The sequence below is a fragment of the Tursiops truncatus genome, chromosome 7, assembly GCF_011762595.2.
Source record: "Tursiops truncatus isolate mTurTru1 chromosome 7, mTurTru1.mat.Y, whole genome shotgun sequence".
In the NCBI taxonomy this organism is placed as follows: domain Eukaryota; kingdom Metazoa; phylum Chordata; class Mammalia; order Artiodactyla; family Delphinidae; genus Tursiops; species Tursiops truncatus.
In genome coordinates this window covers 62,830,547-62,849,433 of record NC_047040.1, presented here as the reverse complement: position 1 = coordinate 62,849,433, position 18,887 = coordinate 62,830,547, and the positions used below count along the sequence as shown (strand labels likewise).

The window sequence follows — 18,887 nt, the reverse complement described above, 5'->3', positions numbered from 1 at the left end:
CAGGCTCAGCGGCCATGGCCCACGGGCCCAGCCGCTACGCGGCACATGGGATCCTCCCAGACCGGGGCACGAACCCACGTCCCCCGCATCGGCAGGCAGATTCCCAATCGCTGCGCCACCAGGGAAGCCCCTGGCTTTGTTTTTATAAAATGGATTTCCAGCAGTGGGATTGCTGGGTCAAAAAGTAATATGTATTTTTTATTTTAATAGATGTTTCCAGTTAGCTTTCAAAAAAAGGCTGTAGCGGTTCACATATCCACCAGCCAAGGATGAGATCACCCTTTCTCTGACAATATAAAACAGTCTCAAGGAGCAAAAAATAGTCACAGATGAGAGTCACATGTTGGGAGCCAGCAAGGGGCAGGGGTCATTCAAGGAGAGGAAAAAGCTCTGTGGACTTCCTTCATCAACAATTAATGAGCCAATGGTGAGTGATTCCTCAATAGGAAAGGCCCTACTTATTTATCCTTGCATCTCATGAGCCTAACACAGAGTGGCATAGAACAAACAGCTCAGAAGACCTTAAAACAGGGTCTGAAGACAGTTATCTCTAACTACCAAATGTTGTTTTTAACTCCTCTCCATTTCCTGATCCCAGTGAGTTCTTTCCTACTGGATGGCACTTGTATATCATCAAGCATCTGCTCATAATTTCCTTTGATTCTTTATCATCTCAGTTAAGATTCTGGGAAAAGGAAGTTGTCTTGGAAAGGAAGAAACCAGTAAACTTAGCAAGAGGATCATTCTTAAGCCAGGGGATAAAAAAATGTTTAATGCTCTACGTGTGTTGGTCACACCAGAAGGAGTAACCACCACCCTCCGTGAGAGTCACATTTTTCTTACTAAACCTCCACCCTTATTTCTCGCAAGTCTCCCTGTTGCTGAGAATCCCCAGTGTTTCTGATCTTTTCCCTCCATTCTCACCCACCTTCTCTTGCTCCATGTGCCTCGACGGGACAATGCTCACCAATATGATACTCCTCACCCCACCTTTCAAACCAAGACCTCTTGTTTGAGTAAGTTAAAATGACGTGTGTTCTGCAAATAAGAAGAATCTTTCTTCAAATAATCTACCAAATGTTCCCATGACTCAGTCCCTTATTATTATACCTAAGTATCTTACAGTGTAGGGGAACAAAAGATTAGCCCAGCTTCATCTTACAGCTGGGACAGTCAGGAAATGCCAAATGAATAACAAAGCTCCTGGTTTTGACCAAGCCTGGCTATGCATTTATGAACAGCATTTGCAATTCAGCTCCTCGCATGTCAGAGGCATTGTTGGTGTAGTCGGGGGAACCTTTATAGTGGAAATAAGAGAGCTGCCTGTTGACAAAGGAAGGAGGTAGAAATGACAGCCTGTACTGTTTTTACCAGGAAGCCATAAATCCAATTCATTATTTGTTATTCAGAGAAACGCACTCCACTGAGAGCGACCTTGGAGAGAGGACTATATTATTATGCCAGGAAGGAGGAAGTCAACACGCAAACTCCATAAACAGTCTTTTCTCTCTGGCAACCCTTACAAGAGTGACACCAGCCATACTCCAGGAATTGGATCCCCTACAGCCTGCAGTGCTGGGGTATGTGCTTTTTTCCATTTGACTCCCATTTTAAGAATACCTGTGGCTTGGACCACCCCAGCAGAGTGCCGTGACAAGGAAGTTGATGTATGTCCTCCGAGACAGTGTTGGATCCGGATATTCTCCTTGTGTTTTGGTGTCTGGAAAAGAGTGGAGAAGGCATCTTTGGGCAGAAATCAGAGGGAAATATGGGGGACATACACACTTACAAGAAAAAGGAGAGTCATGTTTAGTGTTTTTTCTATGGCAGTATCTAGACTTACCCCTGTATAATTACAGCCCAAGTATCAACATCGAAATTTACATTTGAATGAAATTCACAATACAATCTCTGTTTTAAAAAGGAACTAGGAAGAAAATGGAATTGCAATTTCATTCTTGATTTTTTACCTCACCTTGGATGACCAGGAGTCTAATGTAGGGAGAGTTCTGAACAAAAAAACACTTTCATATGTTGCCTTATTAAGGAATGGAAATGAAAGAAAGCTTAGCACTTAAGAAGTGAATTTGAATGCAGATATGTTAACAGTCCAGATAAGGCGCTGCTGACAAATGATTTCATTAACTGAACACCTAGATGGGATCATTTGGCAAAGGAAGCAAGTGTTCTAACCCTGGTGCCAGGGCTACTGAAGCTGAACTCCTAAATTGGGTCCACTGGAATTGAGGGATCCAGACACATGGCAAGAATTCTGGTTCTCAACATGCAGATCAGTCAAAACATCTGATTTTTTTTTTAAAGTCTACTTGGGAAAATTTTAAAACAGGGCACCAAACACGATTGCTGAGTCAGCAAAACCTACTGATGTTACAGCCTTTTCTTGGCCCTTTTCCCATCTCTACCCCATGACCACCCAGGTGTCTGTGGCTCTCTCCACCTCTCAGTGACAGTAACTTGCTTGCAGGAAAGGTCAGACAGTAATCATTTATACCTGTCTTCATGAGGATGTAAGTCAATGTATTATCTCTCAAAGAAGATTTCTATTTAAGCCTTACTCTGACATGTGAAATGTCAAAGGGGAAAAACTATATTTGGACATTTTGGACACACTAAATCTTTACCTGAGTAAATTTCAGTTTTGGTGTTTTGTTCTTTTGGAGAAAAAAGATCCCTGTGTAATTTAAAGAGTGATAGCAGTTGTCTAGACTCTACCTAGACAGATATGTTCATTCATCCACTCATCTCAGCTCAACCATAAGAAACTGCGTTTTTCAAAGAAGGGACACAGAAGCCTGGGAAATCTGAGACGTATAGCAACAAATCAGTATATAAAGAGACTGAAACTAAACAATCAGTGGCGTTTGTACCAGCTTGAGTGCCTAGGGTAAAGGTGACAGGCTTGGGGATGGGTGGGGCTGGTGTATCTATTAGCACCTGCAGCCTTGGTACTTTCCATTGCATCCCAGGATATGCCAGGTCAATTGTGATGACCCTAAAACAGACCAACTCTGGGCAGGGAGGGGGCGTCCTTTCCTCTTCCCAGTGGTCTCAGTTCTAGAGACCACTTCAGTAATATCTCCTTGTCATACCTTAAAACACAAATTAAGACTTATAAATAAGTCCACTCTCTCATTTCCTTAAAATGTTTTGATCTCCTTGCTCTCCAATGTATAACAACAACAACAACAAAAGTGGTAAAAATGAATCATCAGATACTGGTTTCCCCTACCTACACTCTTAGGAGGGAAGGAGTACTAAATCAGCAAAGGCGTGTTAACAGGGAGGAAAAAAATAACTAGAGATCATGAACAATAATCATAATTCAAAAATTAAATAATTAAAACAAGGCACTGGGCAAAAGAATGTCTCCATGTTAATTATTTCAGTACTCAGAGTGAAAGTGGTGTTATTGATCATTTGTAATTCCCTTCTAAACGTAATTACCTTTCATTTACTAAAGATACTGCTGATTCCTTTGGAAACACGTGACCCACAACTTCTTGGCTTCCTTCAACCGCAGAAGAGAGATTTAGTCATCACCCCGAGTCACAGCGAGGGTGACTCACAGAGCGAGGAGGGAACCTGAGGACTCCTCACACATTTAAGCACTTTGAGTCTGACAGGAGGCCAGGCACCTCCACACTAAGAGGATCTTCGACGTCAGGGTGGCACAACCCTTCTTTCCCCAGCACAGCGGGCAGATCGGGCAGATCACAAGCAGCCCAGCCAGTCCACACCAGCTTCTGTGTCCCCGTTCATCTTAAATAAGGTAACTGTCATTTATTCCTTCATTTCTCATGTCAGTCTTCAAACTGTTTTGTCTTACAAAATGAATCAAGTTGTCTTTCATGCTGCAGTCAACGGTTGCTATAAAAAAAAAAAAAGTGATATGTTAGGAGGCTGTAATGGGCCCTGGGTCCATCTAACCACAGAAATGATCTCAGTATCCCTCGAGACCTGGCCTTGAACTTCCCCAGGTTTCTCTTTGAATGTTCTTTAGCACCCTAGAGTTACAATTACATTTACATCTAGTGCATCTCTCTGTGCTTATCTGACACCATCTGTGAATCTTATAATTAATTGCAAACTGGAGTGGGAAGAGGCTCCAAAAAGAGTGGGAATCTTAGCTGAGTTTCTGATTGGAACAACAGATCTGCTACCGACTGCAGGTCAGGTCTGTTTGTCTACCTGCTTTGCCAATATTTTCAGATGTCAATTTAGGCAAATATTATATACACACACGCTAGCTGAGTGAGAAAGATGTTGTCTAGTCCAGAAGGAAGCAGGGAAATTCCTCAACCCACATTTGATCGCTGGACGCTGGGATGACAATAATAATATATTTATTCTCCACTTTATGATTCAGGTTGGGATTTTACCTGAAACTCCCAACATACAATGAGAAAGGGAGAAAGTCAGTTTAGTGGCTTCAAGGACAGCCCTTGTTAAAGGCTTTATGATGCAAACGGTAGTGTGGTGTCTCTCTCTCAGCGGGTTGATTTTTAGCAGCTGGGGAAAAAGTTTAAAGAAAACACACTTTTAAATTAAAATTCAATTTAGGGTTGTACAAATAGTTCTGAAATGTCCTGCTACACTATTAGCTCCAGGGTAAGGATTATGTTTTATTTAGCTTAGTAAGTGCTCTAAAAAAAATCCTTGGCTAGATACTGCATAAAATGCAAATTAAATGTTGTATCATCTTTGTTGTACTTTAGACATTCGAAAAGTGTGTCCAATTTTTAGGACAAAGCTCAATATTTAAATGCAAGGAAAGAATTATTATCTCATACATATCAAATGGAGAAAATGGGAATTCGTTCTAAAACCCTTATAAGGCATGTCACCTTCTCAAGGTACTGTCTTTAAAAACTCTGCTTCTGCTCAAAGATAACTGAGACTAAAAGAAATATACTGAAGATCTGAACATGCTTTCTGCATCTCTACATAACATTCTCTCTGTATTCTAAGCTTTCCTTGAAGCTTTGTAACTAAGCTATAATAAAATACAATATACAATGTCTTCCAATTAGCAACTTTTATTCAGCAACATAAGTAAGGTAACCATGGCTTTAACAACAATTCTTAACCTGCCAGTACTGTCAGGAAGCATATGGGCAAAATAATAAACCTAGGAGGGACTGGAAATATTAATTAATTTATTTATTATTATGGATGTTTTTATCAATTATAATTTAAAAGTTTTGAGAGAAAGCTAAAGAAAGAGATACTTTTTTCCTTAGAACTAAAGAATGCAAAACGTAAATTTGTCAGGTCTTCCCTACAAAAGAGTGGGCTGGCACACCTCTGCCAGGAGACTGAATGAGTCTGCAAAGAGGAACACCGCTCTCCATACCTCAATGTCCCACTCCACAGGGCACACTGGGTACCGTGGGCTGCCTCCCTCCTGCAGGAAGCAGGATGCAAGAGGAACATAACTGGTGGAGGAGCTTCTTCATCCCACTGAATGAGGGAACTTACAAGGATAAATACCATCTCAGCCGTATTATCAGGGACATCATAATCATTATCATTTTAATCAGACCCTCAAGGGACCGTTTGTTGCCTTATGTAAGGCTATTTCAGGTAAGGTCCCTCAGCTTCATTTTTAAAAATTTTTTTAGATTTCTGGGTGCCCAACTTGAACATTTTTTTCACAGGAACATCATTCATTAGTCATACGAATTAGTTTGTGTTATTAGGCGCAAGTGTCATTTTTCTTAAAGAAAAGTGCCACAGAAATCTCAGAAAGGGCAGTTAGGTTAAATAGTGACAGAATTCCTTGACTCAATGAAAAGGTAAAAATAAAAAGGAATTTGGTGTCAATTAACCAGGTTTACAATATTTAAACGTACAAAGGACATACACGTCCGGTCAGACTGCTGTCAACACTAAGAAAGCTTGTGCAAGAGAACCTCAGAAAGAAAATATTTTAGAAAACAATTGCTAAATGTTCTCTATTTGATGTATTTTGATAAAAACTTAGTTGTGGATTCAACTCAGGCCACGACTGCAACAAATTGAAAAAAAATAAAGATTCTACAAATCCCTTAACAATCAGTGTGATTGACTAGTCTCAGTATTGCTTTCTAAAACAAAGTCTTTTGTGAAGTTCTGTGGAAATAAAACCAAGTTGTATGGAAAGAATTCTACATTTGTTATAAAAAGTATACCTTGCAATGACATTGAAACGTTAAGACATTATTTTCCGTTTTGTTTCTTTTAAACTGTGTTATTTATTTTTAAAGGGCATAGGAAGATGACTAAGAGAAGTGATATCAAAGGATCTTTTTTTTTTTTTTTTTTTTTTTTTTTTTTTCAAAGGATCTTATTTTAGATATTTTACTAGGAAAAGAAACCCAGAGAGAGAAAATTAAAAGAAGCAGAAGTGGGCAAGGTCAGCAATCGAGTTGCAATATTTTCCTATAGCAGCAGCCAAGCAGTTACTCTTCAGCCCTTCACGTGCAGATGAAAGAAAAAATTAGTTCTCCTTTCTTGGTTCCTTTTGAGGCTTTGTGGCATGGTGGAGAATTCTGATAATGTATTTTCATTTTTCCTATTGACTGATAATGTGTTCATCTCTTTCTATTTTTCTTTTTACACAGTCTAGGAATTGAGATCAAAATTTTAGATCTAGCCGCTCTCTGGCAACCAACCTTATGTATGACATCTACCCTACTTAGCTCACAGAAGTATTCTGACAATTTAATGAGATAAAATTTTATTTGAACACTTTTCAAAAATGTTTAAAGTTATCTAAATTGGAAGTGTGACTAGATGACGATAATAATGATGTTGATGATGCCCTGATGATCTAGAGGGCTCAAAGATGAATCCAATTATCACTAGAACCCTGGTGTTCAAGTGGAAACTTCCTTCTCTCCCTCTCCTCCTTCTTTCCTTCCACATTTATTTACTTAATACCAACTATCCCACAATGCACAGGTGGTGTAGAGAGGTGTACACATAGCCCAGAGTGGCATGGGAATCCAGGTAGCAGTGGAGCAGAGGATTAAAGCATGGATGCTGGGATCGAGTGGCCTGCCTAGCAGTCCCCAGAGCAGCACAATTCTATCTTGAGCCAATTAACATGCATTTCTGAATTTGTTTCCTCATCTATAAAATACAGATCATTTTACTGTAAGGTTTGAATGAGAAAGATATTTCTAGATCCTAGCAGAGCACCTAGAATGTGGTAATACTCAATAAATCACAGAGTTATTATCATTTCTACCTGACTTGGTCAACTGGGAATCCCAAGGACCATGGCTTTCTAGGAGCATCCTCTGAATTCTGTAGTCAGCAGGCCACCCATCTGAAAGGTGCCCCAGAGGAGTCCAGAGAGGTCTAAACTCAAAGGGCTCAGCCAGCATTTAGGCCTCATAAAAGCTGTGAGTGCTCCTTTGGTAATTTGTAAATTCACAAATTGTATCACACATAAATGTGGCTTTGTTCACTGCCTCCTATCCTCCTGATGACAAAAAGGCAATTATTTTTTTGTAAACATAGAAATCGATGCTTACAGCAGCAGGGTATGAATAATATTTATAAATAACAAAACTTTTCTGGTAAGACCATAAAAAAATATGAACTCTTATCAATGTGGCACTACTGAGGAACCAACAACTGAGTTTCCAGAAAAGTTGTTCTGAGGCTGTACAGTTCTGGGCCCCCAAGACAAGGCAGTGCTAGGTCAGTGGTTCTCAAATGGGAGTGCTTTTATCCCCAGGGGCCATCTGGCAATGTCTGGAGACACTTTTGGTTTTTTGGTTGTCACAACTGGGGAGGGGGTCTACTGGCATCTAGACGATAGAGGCCAGGGGTGCTGCTAAACACCCTGTAATACACAGGACAAACCCCATAACAAAGAATTATCTGACCCAAAATTGCAGAAGTACTGAGGTTGAGAACCCAATCCAAAATATGGGCAATGCATAAAGCAGCCCCCTCACAAAGTGAAAGTGGTTGATCCTGCCATACGACAAGGTTCTTCCTGTGTAGCACGCCTAGTCACTTTATTTCACCAAGTACTCTTCAAGGTAGAAGTTATTATCTCCATATTACAGATAGAAAAATGGAGGTGAAGACAATAAAAGTAATTTACCCAAAGGCCTTCTGGTGGTAGAGGAACTGAGACTGAAACTTTACCGGCCTGATTCCAAGGCCTGGGCTCCTAAGCCCTGCTCTAATTGTTTTGTGTGTGTGTGTGTGTGTGTGTGTGTGTGTGTGTGTGTGTGTGTGTGTGTGTGTGTGTGTGAGAGAGACAGACCTTGGTCCTTGCTTTTCCAAATTTTATCTTGGCTTAAGAAAAATTTCCATGACCAGTTCAGAGGCCTTATATTCAGAATTGCACCCATCCTTTTGCACTGCACTGTAGGGGCTGCAGATCTGCTTTCTCTTACTTGGTGCTTGTCCTTGACGAGTCAAGGGGCTCACAGCCCCTGAGTGCTAGAAGGACTATTGCAGACCTAGGTGCTTCTTGCCAAGGGATTTGTACCCCTACCAAGCAGTTTGTGTGAGATAAATTGGAAAACACAACGGATAAGCAAACAACCCAAGCAACTAAAGTCAGTGTCCTGAGTCACTGAATTGCTGTCACCAGAGAACTATGTGGAGGTGACCACACCTGGCAGACTAAGGTTGAAGCAGACCTATTAGTTGCTGTTACTCATTTACTTCTCGGTGGTCAATGAACCAATCAGCCATCAATCAGCTTCTGTGTACAGGTCATGTTCCCAATGACTCTGACCGACCCAGGGTTGTTACTCAGAGGTGGCATCTTGGCTAAAATACTATTAGAGGACAAAGGTATGTGTTGGTTTGTGGCTGACTTGGTCCAATGACCTAGAGGAATGTGAACCTTAGGAACTGAAGAAGACCAGTATTTTGGGATGATAATCTTTGGGGAAAGGACAGGCTTTGCAAAACTCTAGGTCAAGGTTTGCTGTCCTCAAATTCGGGCTGCAGGCTGGGACACCAGCATCTGAAATGACCCTCAGCCCAGAGGGGTAACTAGTGAGGACAACACATTTGAACGTGAGCCCATCCCTAACAACTAAAACCTACTCTCTGTTTGCTTGTTATCAAGGAAAAATTGGTTTGGCTAGGGAAGGAGGAGGTTGAATGGGGTGTAGAGAAGGTGAGGAGAGAAGAGGGAGTTTGACTGCTTTGGTTTGAGTTTTTGTTTTTCTCCAGTGGTTATGAAGGTGAACTTGCCAAAGAGTAGAAGGCAGAAAAGTCAGTGTCCAAGGTCACTAGGTTCTGAAGTCCTGGGTATGAAATAGTTCTTACCTATTCTGTGCATGGAACTCAAAGCAGTCGAACACTTTTCTCAGGAAAAAAAAAAAAAAAGTTTTCTTTTCCTTTGCCAAATTTTTAACTTTTTTGTTTTGAATTAATTTCAAACTTATGGAAAAGTTGAAAGAATAGTACAACCCAGAATCCCCAGATATTGACATTGTACCACATTTACACTCTTATTCTCTCCTTAGAGAACAAATGTGTTCTTAATATATTTGTTTATATACATATTCTTATTATTTCCTAAACTGTTTGAGAGTAAGTTGAAGACATGGTGCTACTTAATCTTTAAATACTTCTGTGTGTATTTCCTAAAAAGCAGGACATTTTCTACATAATCATAGTAAATTATCAAAATTGAGAAATTGATATTCATGCAGTATTATTTATCAGAGCTTACTCAAATTTCACTTGTCAACCTAAAAATGTTCTTTTTGACAAAAGACAAAAATGATTTTCTGGTGCAAGATCACAAGTTGCATGGGGTTGTCACTCCTATTTAGTCTCCATTAATCAGGAACAGTCTTCAGTCCTTCTTTTCCTTCATTCATGCCTTTGACATTTTTGAAGAGTACAGGCCATACATTGTGTGGAATTGAAAGATGTGCCTTATGTATGATTAGCTTTCAGTTATGCACAGAAGTGCTGCTGTGTCCTTCTCAGTGGCTATACCAGGAGGGACATGATGTTGGTTTGTCCCATAACTAGTAGTGTTCATTTTTATCACTTGGTTAAAGTGGTATCTGTCAGGTTTCTCCACTGTGAAATTACTATTGCTCTCTTTTTAATTAGTACAAATCTTATGCAGAGATTCTTTGAGATTCTATGGTTATTGTTTCTCGTCAGAATTTCACCCACTAGTTTAAAATTGCCTAGAACAATTGTCACTATGTCAGTTGCCAAATGATGATTTGCTAATTCCATCATTCGTTTTATACTTATTAACTGGCATATTAATTCTCCTATAAAATGAGGCAGGTAATGTGCCCTCTCTAACTGAGAAAGCTGTTAAGAGGATCAAATGAGACCTATATGTAAATACAGTTCAGAATGCTTCATAAATGTAAGCCATTGTTTTACTATTGCTCACCTTATGCCTGCCATCGGCCAAACACAACGACACAGAAAATTTCCACTCTCTGCTCTAGGGCACGTTAAACCCCATGAGTATTTGCATTTTTCACAAAATTCCCTTGGGAGTTCGGATTGCAATAAAGGCTACAGAATCTATTCAGGGAATATAGTCAACATTTCATTATTTGACAATTATTTATCAAGACCAGGACTTGAACAAAACACTATACTAATTGAATGTATAAACATGAAATTTCCTCAAAATGTCTAAATATGAAATTTTGCAAGAGTTGGTTACACCACCCCACCCTCAAAATTATATATTTTTAATGTATTTATATATTTGAGAAGGGGAAATCCTGCTACATGGACATGATTTGCAACAATGAATAACTCCTACAGAGGGAAGATTGGGAGAAACTATACCAAATTTTTACACCACGATAGTCTAAAAACCTGACTGCTTTAGAAATAGTCACAGCTATATCACAAGAATCAACTAGTTTGCACAAACCTACCATTTACCTCTGACTTATGTTTATCAGTTAGTAATTCTTTTACTCTTTTTTTCTTTCTTTAGCTATAGATCTTTTGGCAGGAAAAAAAGATGAAAGCAGAGCCCAAATTTTCCATGATAAGTGAAGATATATTACACTATTTTTTATCTGAAACAATATGTTCCTTATAAAGCAACAGAAATAAAATTGTGTGTATGTGTGCACATGAGTGTGTGTGTGTACCATTCTATCTCTTTGTATGTTTGTATTCCTTATTAAGGAAAGACATATTTGCATATATATGCAGGAAATAAATGTCTTATCAACCCAATGACCTGTGTCAACTTTGCCATTACTTTTTCTACTACTTGGTTAGTTTTTGCATTACTTTAGAGGAGTGTTTTAGCACTTAAATGGCCATCTTCTCAACCAAATAAGAGTTATTGTATTTTTAACTATCTATTTATCCATTCAAATGCATTAAGATATCTTAAGTTCATCACTCCTGGGTTATAATGCCTTAATGGTTCTAATCTGAGTTTTCTTTCTAATTTTGAACACTCAGGACACCATCTTCTTTTACTGTTCAAGAAAGAAGTGTCTCTGTCATACACGGGGGGGAAATGCTCTTTTGGCTGTTAGCCCTCCTGATCCTTTGTGGTTTTCTATGGCATTATAAAGGACAGCTAAAGATCACAGACATCACTGATAAGTACATTTTCATCACCGGGTGTGACACTGGCTTTGGAAACTTGGCAGCCAGAACTTTTGATAAAAAAGGATTTCATGTAATTGCTGCCTGTCTGACTGAATCAGGATCAACAGCTTTAAAGGAAGAAACCTCAGAAAGGCTCCAAACGGTGCTTCTGGATGTAACTGACCCAGAAAGTGTCAAGAGGACTGCCCAGTGGGTGAAAAACCAAGCAGGGGAGAAAGGTGAGTGATGTGGGGATGGGAAGAATGAAAGGGGTGTTGAGAAGTTACCAAAGCTAAATAAAATGTGTTCTGATTTTAAATAGTTCCTCCAAAAAAATGTTTCCTAAATACCAGCTGTGTACTGGAGAAGACTGGAGAAATTTTAGAATAACCCCCTGAGTAGTTCTAAGTTGCAAGCTCTCTACGTGCATGAGAGACACAGCCCACGTTATCCTAAGTCCCAGTGGGTGAATTTAGAACTGAGATAGAGGTATTAACTTTTCCTGGTCTTTTCCTGTGAACTGTTATTCTAGCCCCCTGCACAGCAAAGAACTTGGGGCTAAAAGCCACAGGAGATCATGGGGGCAATCTCCAAATTGTCAGCTGGATTGGGACCCACTTCTCACTACAAAATGGTTCCAGAGCTCACACATTTTCACTGGGAAAGGAAGAAAATGGTCTGAGGATCTGAGCAAAGGTGTCTTAGATAGTCGTCATAGAGTAGTGAGTCGCTGGACCTCATTCTGCCTTAGATTCTGCAAAGATGGCAGCATTCTGAACTAGAATACTTTTATTGGCTTGGATCAAGTTTGAAATATTCTCATGAATGAAGATATTTGAGTCCACAAAGGAAAAAACAAATGTATGTGATTTTTCTCTATCACATCTTCATCATATAGTTGAGACTCTGAAACTTTCAAAAACAATGGTTTGATGAGGCTCCAGTTATTATTATTATTTTTTTTTGGCTGTACACAGGCCTCTCACTGCTGTGGCCTCTCCCGTGGCGGAGCACAGGCTTTGGAAGCACAGGCCCAACGGCCATGGCTCAGGGGCCGAGCCGCTCCGCGGCATGTGGGATCTTCCCGGACCGGGGCACGAACCTGCGTCCCCTGCATTGGCAGGCGGACTCCCAACCACTGCGCCACCAGGGAAGCCCTCCAGTTATTTTTTAGTGCTTGAATTCCAAACACCTTTAACAATATTAAATGCTCCCCACCATAAAATAAGCCAAGTGAATGACTGGATTTTTACCAAAAATAACTGGGAAATAGATCAATGTTGTTCTTTGTCTATAAAGAACTGTTTATAAATATTCTCTGGCTTTGCCATCTAGCACGGTAGGAAAAATCGACCAATTTACTCACATCTGAGATTAAAAAGCAAAAAGTCTCACTCAGACAGTATCAGTATTTGACATTCAGAAGCAGAAACAGAAGAATTGTGAGATTGGCTTCCAGTCACAGAACTTCAGCCATTTCAGTTTAGCCTCCCACCCTCTGTGCTCTCACTTCCCAAGACAGTAAAGCATTTCAAAGCAGGAAGGAGTATGACTAGGAGCAGGAAATGGCACCATCAGGTAAAGCAAGGGGCTGTATTTCCATCAAGGATGCCCATATAATGCCATCTTCTACCACTCCTCCTTCCCTTCCTCTCTGTTCTAGGTCTCTGGGGTCTGATCAACAATGCTGGTGTTCTCGGCGTGATGGCGCCCACCGACTGGCTGACAGTGGAGGACTACAGAGAACCTATTGAAGTGAACCTGTTTGGACTCATCAGTGTCACGTTAAATATGCTCCCCTTGGTCAAGAAAGCTCGAGGGAGGGTTATCAACGTCTCCAGCATTGGGGGTCGGCTTGCATTCAGCGGAGGGGGTTACGCTCCATCCAAGTATGCAGTAGAAGCCTTCAATGACAGCTTAAGGTAAAGCAAAGATGGGCATATTAGAAAATAATAGGTGCTAACATTCACTGAACATTTATTTATGTACCAGACACTATATGCTTGTCAACTTAATGAGACACTATCTTTTGGGGGAACACTGCCCTGGGGATGGGTCTACCCAGATCCCTTCCCTGTTCTGCCACTAAACCAGCCCTCACGTCACCACCCTGAACTTCAGTTTCCTCATCTGCAAACTGAGAGGGTAGAACAACATGCTCTTTCCCATGCACCCCATTCCATGATTCCATGAAAAGATTCATAAGCAAACATTCTCCAAGTAAGCCTGGATTAAACATCTTCTATGGGCTCTTTTCACAGGCGGGACATGAAAGCTTTTGATGTGCACGTCGCATGCATTGAACCAGGATTGTTCAAAACAGAACTGTCAGATCCAGTAAAGACCACCGAAAGAAAACTCACCATTTGGAAGCATCTGCCTCCAGACATCAAACAACAATACGGAGAAGGCTACATCGAAAAAAGTGAGTTTCTCGGTGGACCCAGGGTTCTCTGGTATTCATTGTCCTAGACAGCTTGAAGGAGACTCAAACATAATTGAAAAAATAAGGTTCTCATGGTAATACACCAATAGAGATCTCAAATATGGATCAGGGATCCTTATTAATTCCAGGGTCATCTCTTGCTCCTCCAAGTGTTTATAAACACTTACTGAGCATTTACTAAGTGCCAAGTTCTATACTAAGTGCCTTATAAATTATATCATTTATTCCTCAAAAGAACTATAGTAGTGAGCAGAGGCTTGGAAAGGGGAAATGTCCTACCCAAGCTTATACAACTCCCCCAGGCCGTGCCTGAACTGGAGCCCACGGTCATCACCTCTACCCAAACCTCCTCTTTTTGGTAATCACCGACCACTCATTCAACATTGTTCAAGGATTTATGGAGGTTACAAAATATAAAGACTCAGACTTTGACCCTTAACTAGCTTACAAGCTAGTTGACAACAAAATGTAAGCAGGTGAGACTGTACAACATGCAAGAAACTTGATCCTTTACTTCTGAGACACAACCCAACAGCCCAGAAGGGGTGCTAGATAGTATGCTGTCTAATTACCAAGAAATTCAGCACAGGATAAAAAGTACTGCTGGTTAAGAAGCCTTTATATGAAAGGTCAGGTTTGAATAAGCCTAAACAGGAAGAAATTATTTGGGTGGAAGTCTTCTGGAGCAGGAATGCATGGGAGATGGAGATGGAAGGAAAAGTAACATAAGTCAGACTGAGTCAGGGATAGAGGAATAATCATAAAGATTGGATAACAATGACGAACACATAGTGAACATTTACTATGTACTTGTCACCATCCTAAGTGCTTTACACAAACTCTTTCCTTTAAAATGCCCAAACAAACCCTCTGAATTTTATAGAAACAGAAACACAGGGATTTAACTTGCCCAAAGTGGCACAGCTAGTAAGTGGAAGAGCTAGATCTAAACCCAGACAGCCTGACTTCGCCATCTATTCTCGGGCCGTGCACTGCAACAGCGAAGAGGCATTGAAGAACTGCTGGAACTTCCTGTATGAAGGACCCACCTCCACGTCAAACGTCATGGCCCTGTTAGTTTATTTGCCATTCCTCGAACACTTACTAAGCTCCTGCTTTGAGCCAAACAGGGCCCCACCTAATTTTGTGTCACTCTAACCCCAGCTGTGACCTTACCTCTTCATCAGCAGGCTTGGTAAGACAGCCAACTGTGGCAAGGTTCAAGGTCAGGAGTTTTCAAGGTGGAGCCAAGAGCCTAGTCAGATCCGCCTGGGGAAGTTTGTAGACTGAGTTCCCCAGCCACCTCACCACACACACACACACACACACACACACACAAACACACACACACACGTCAACTAGAACATCTGGTTTGACAAACCTCCCAGTGCTGATATGTCACTATGTGTAGGGTTACAACCACTGCCATTAAACTCTGTTTCTCACTCACGTACCGCCTCTGAAGGTTCTAAGTAAGTTCGGAAACAAAATCCCTCATTGAAAAGAGCTTTCCCTGTTTGATGTTGACGTTGATACTTTCTAAGTGCCTGTGAATATATCATCAACTTCCATCTCAAAATTATTTTTGACTTGGCCCCTGGGTCAGGTGTCCTTTCTCAGAATTCCCAAAGGCTTAGAGCCCTATTTTGTCCTGGGTGCTCATTAGAGTTTTCTGAGCCAGGACCTCAAGATCAGCCAGACTCAGTTCCAAAGCAGACCACAAATTTAAGCTCACCTTGCTTCATTGCGCAAGGTGGAGTAGTAGGAGTTTAAAATTGACTAAGACTTACGAGCTAGCCTCAATTAGACTCTTTGAACAACTTTTGGCTACTGGCCCTGAAGTAGAAAGAAAGATTTAACACAATAGATTTTCCCTTGAGAAGACACAACGCAAGGTATGTTTTAAGAGCTTAGGAGGAATTCTCCAAGCCATCACCACTCCCTTGATAAAATACCTGCCTCTTTAAAGGTATCTTAGCTCGGGACTTCCCTGGTGGCGCAGTGGTTAAGAATCTGCCTGCCAGTGCAGGGGACATGGGTTTGAGCCCTGGTCTGGGAAGATCCCACATGCCGCGGAGCAACTAAGCCCGTGTGCCATAACTACCGAGGCTGCGCTCTAGAGCCGCAAGCCACAACTACTGAGCCCGTGTGCCACAGCTACTGAGCCCGCGTGCTGCTCTAGCTCACGCCCCTAGAGCCTATGCTCCACAATAAGAGAAGCCACCACAATGAGAGCACGTGCACCACAACAAAGAGTAGCCCCCGCTTGCCGTAAATAGAGAAAGCCCGTGCACAGCAACGAAGACCCAATGTAGCCATAAATAAATAAATAAATTTATTTATTAATTTTTTAAAAAAAGTATCTTAGCTCGTTACTCAAACACTTCATTTACCTGAGAAGCAGGATACCTTTAGCTTCCTGAGTCAGGACTTTGGGAGATAATTCTCTCTTTATTCACTGACTTATAGAGACACATGTTATATGAGTGTATGCACACACAGGCGCAAGCACTTGTGAACACTCACATTTCCTATAAACTTAGTACTCCCGTAAAACAAATACGGAATCAAACTACTAACTTCCTGGGTTCAGGAGTCTCCGAGACTTTGTGAAGTATCTTTCCTACATTGGTTTAAAGTAGCACTTCTCAAAGTTTGGTCCATGGACCAGCGCCATCAGCATCAGCTGGAAACTTGATAGAAGTGCAAATTCTTGGGCTCCACTTCACACTCACTGAGTCAGAAACTAGAGGTGGGACCTGGCTTTTAACAAGCCCTCTAGGAGATTCTGCTTCTCACTCAAGTTTGAGAGCCAGTGGTCTAAAGAAATCACTGTTGCATCCTTTTCTGAGGAATAGATAGAAACCCATCACAAGGGGACCCAGTTATAATGGCAAATTCAAAATAAATTCCCTCACTGCATCCTCTCCTTTGCAACCTAGGCTCACACTCCCCTATTCCTCTTCTTCCACAGAGCAAATGTACTTTTGTCTCTTTTTACAGGTCTAGACAAACTGAAAGGCTCTACATCCCTTGTGAACATGGACCTCTCCCTGGTGGTGGAATGCATGGACCACGCTCTCACAAGTCTCTTCCCTAAAACCCATTATGCTGCTGGAAAAGATGCCAAAACTTTCTGGATTCCTCTGTCTCACATGCCAGCAGTTTTGCAAGACTTTTTATTGTTGAAACAGAAAGTAAAGCTGGCTAATCCCAAGGCAGTGGGACTCAGCTGACCACAAACGCCTGCCCCAGGCTATGAGATTGGCTGATTCCAAGGACACATCTCCTTCTCCATCTCATTCTTTACCTAATCCAACCTGGACTCATTTAGATGATGCTTCTGTTGGTAAAAGAAGAGATCCCACCATCACTGATGATGTCCCAGGGTCCCTTTTCAAACTTTATTTGAAAAGATGGGCAGGTATGACACCTGCCCGACATTTAGGCTTTGCCTGCTTGGTATGATGTAAGGAAAATGGGAAGGCTTTCCCATCCAAAATGATCTCCACGCCTTGCCTGCCCCATGCTTCTAGTCCACAGCACTTAAAAGTAATTCCTGAATGTTAAATATTTGTCCCTTATCAAAACATTGAGAGATAAGTAGAATACTTTCATAAGTGGATTAGGTGTGTTATCTTGTTGAGAGTAAGGTTAGGAATAAGGATTAGAACTCAGTTCTGTGAGCCTTGATGGAGGCAAGAAAAGGAAGGGTAATGAAGCATTATGGAACTGGTATAAGCTAAGGGGCAGCAGAAAAGTACTAGGTAAGACTACAAGTAGGAGGGAAGGAAAAGGAGAAAAGGAATAGGAGGACTGAAAACAAGAAACAAGTGTAAAAGTAGAGGTAGGGAGATTCCAAGACAAGCCTGCCTATCCTAGAGGGAACTACAGAGGACGGACAGCTTCTTCAAGGCCACTGTGAACATTGATGCCCATACAGCTCTCTGTGGAAAGATGGTAACAACAGAGGAACCAGTCATTCCAAAAGAATAAAAATGTAGAGCATGTGTGTCTATTCTGGTTTATTGTAAATATAACAAGACATAGACTATCTGATACAATTACACCTGAGATGGTTGGAAATCCAATATTTGAAGGGGTCTCTGAAGCCCCATGAAAATACAGAGCTAAATTCAAAGACTCTCTTTCATCTACAGTTACAGTGAGAGCAGGTCTGCTCCTGGCTCATACCGTGGTTCTAAATTGGGTTGACTCTGGACCCACCCCCCCATCCAAAAGAAACAGCTACCTAAGCGCCCAGCCCAGTATCACTCACAGAGTTTGGCTGAATATCTACATGAAAAGCCCGAATTGTCAAAATTTAACATTTGTTGCAGATTAATGTAGGATGAAACAGCGGGAGAAATTATCTAGTGTGCATATTTGTGTGTACGCGCATACACACACTGAACTTACAGTGAAGAAACTATTTAATGTCTGCTGCTTGAAACCACGTCACTTAGAAGATATCAGTAATTCAATTCATTTACACTCACCTTTCAGGAAACATCTGCCTATGAGGTAGTTTCCTCCTTTCACATTTGCAACATACTGATGACTTTGCAAAATCAAATTTCCAATGGTGTCAGGTCCACCTGAACATATATTTCATTATTTTGAGAGTAGATACTCTCATCCTTTTCGCATGAAAATGAAGAAAATCACAGCAAGAATCAGACAGAAAAATTCTCGGGCAAAAGTTATCTCAACTATCATCACTACCTACTTATGAACTCATCTCCATCTTGGTCCTAGCCCCAGAGACCGTCCACCTATAGATTCCTGATTTCTTCTGGTTGCAACGAACCACCTGTGGGTTAGGTGACTGTCACTCGGCTTGTCCTTGGAGCTG

At 41.1% G+C, this 18,887-nt stretch overlaps 1 protein-coding gene across 2 annotated transcripts; it reads left to right on the top strand.

The window, feature by feature from the left end:
• The first annotated feature begins 1,450 nt into the window (after positions 1 to 1,450).
• Positions 1,451 to 18,044, top strand: DHRS9 (dehydrogenase/reductase 9). Of its 2 annotated transcripts, XM_004318249.4 has the most exons (6): positions 1,451 to 1,580; positions 3,482 to 3,790; positions 11,455 to 11,825; positions 13,250 to 13,508; positions 13,848 to 14,011; positions 17,036 to 18,044. In XM_004318249.4, exons 3-6 carry the CDS (start codon positions 11,513 to 11,515, stop codon positions 17,266 to 17,268), a joined length of 969 nt encoding a protein of 322 aa, XP_004318297.3. In that variant the 5' UTR covers positions 1,451 to 1,580; positions 3,482 to 3,790; positions 11,455 to 11,512; the 3' UTR covers positions 17,269 to 18,044. The 2 variants fall into 2 exon arrangements, with proteins under 2 accessions (XP_004318297.3, XP_073663708.1); XM_073807607.1 differs by lacking the exons at positions 1,451 to 1,580; positions 3,482 to 3,790 and adding an exon at positions 6,344 to 6,415.
• Positions 18,045 to 18,887: the final 843 nt, after the last annotated feature.

Bases quoted from the DNA above. Each gene is read 5' to 3' on its own strand.
- DHRS9 (XM_004318249.4), top strand. From the start codon at position 11,513: ATGCTCTTTTGGCTGTTAGCCCTCCTGATCCTTTGTGGTTTTCTATGG. The intron at 13,509-13,847 runs GTAAAGCAAAGA...CTCTTTTCACAG, and splicing joins GCCTTCAATGACAGCTTAAG to GCGGGACATGAAAGCTTTTG. The intron at 14,012-17,035 runs GTGAGTTTCTCG...CTCTTTTTACAG, and splicing joins AGAAGGCTACATCGAAAAAA to GTCTAGACAAACTGAAAGGC.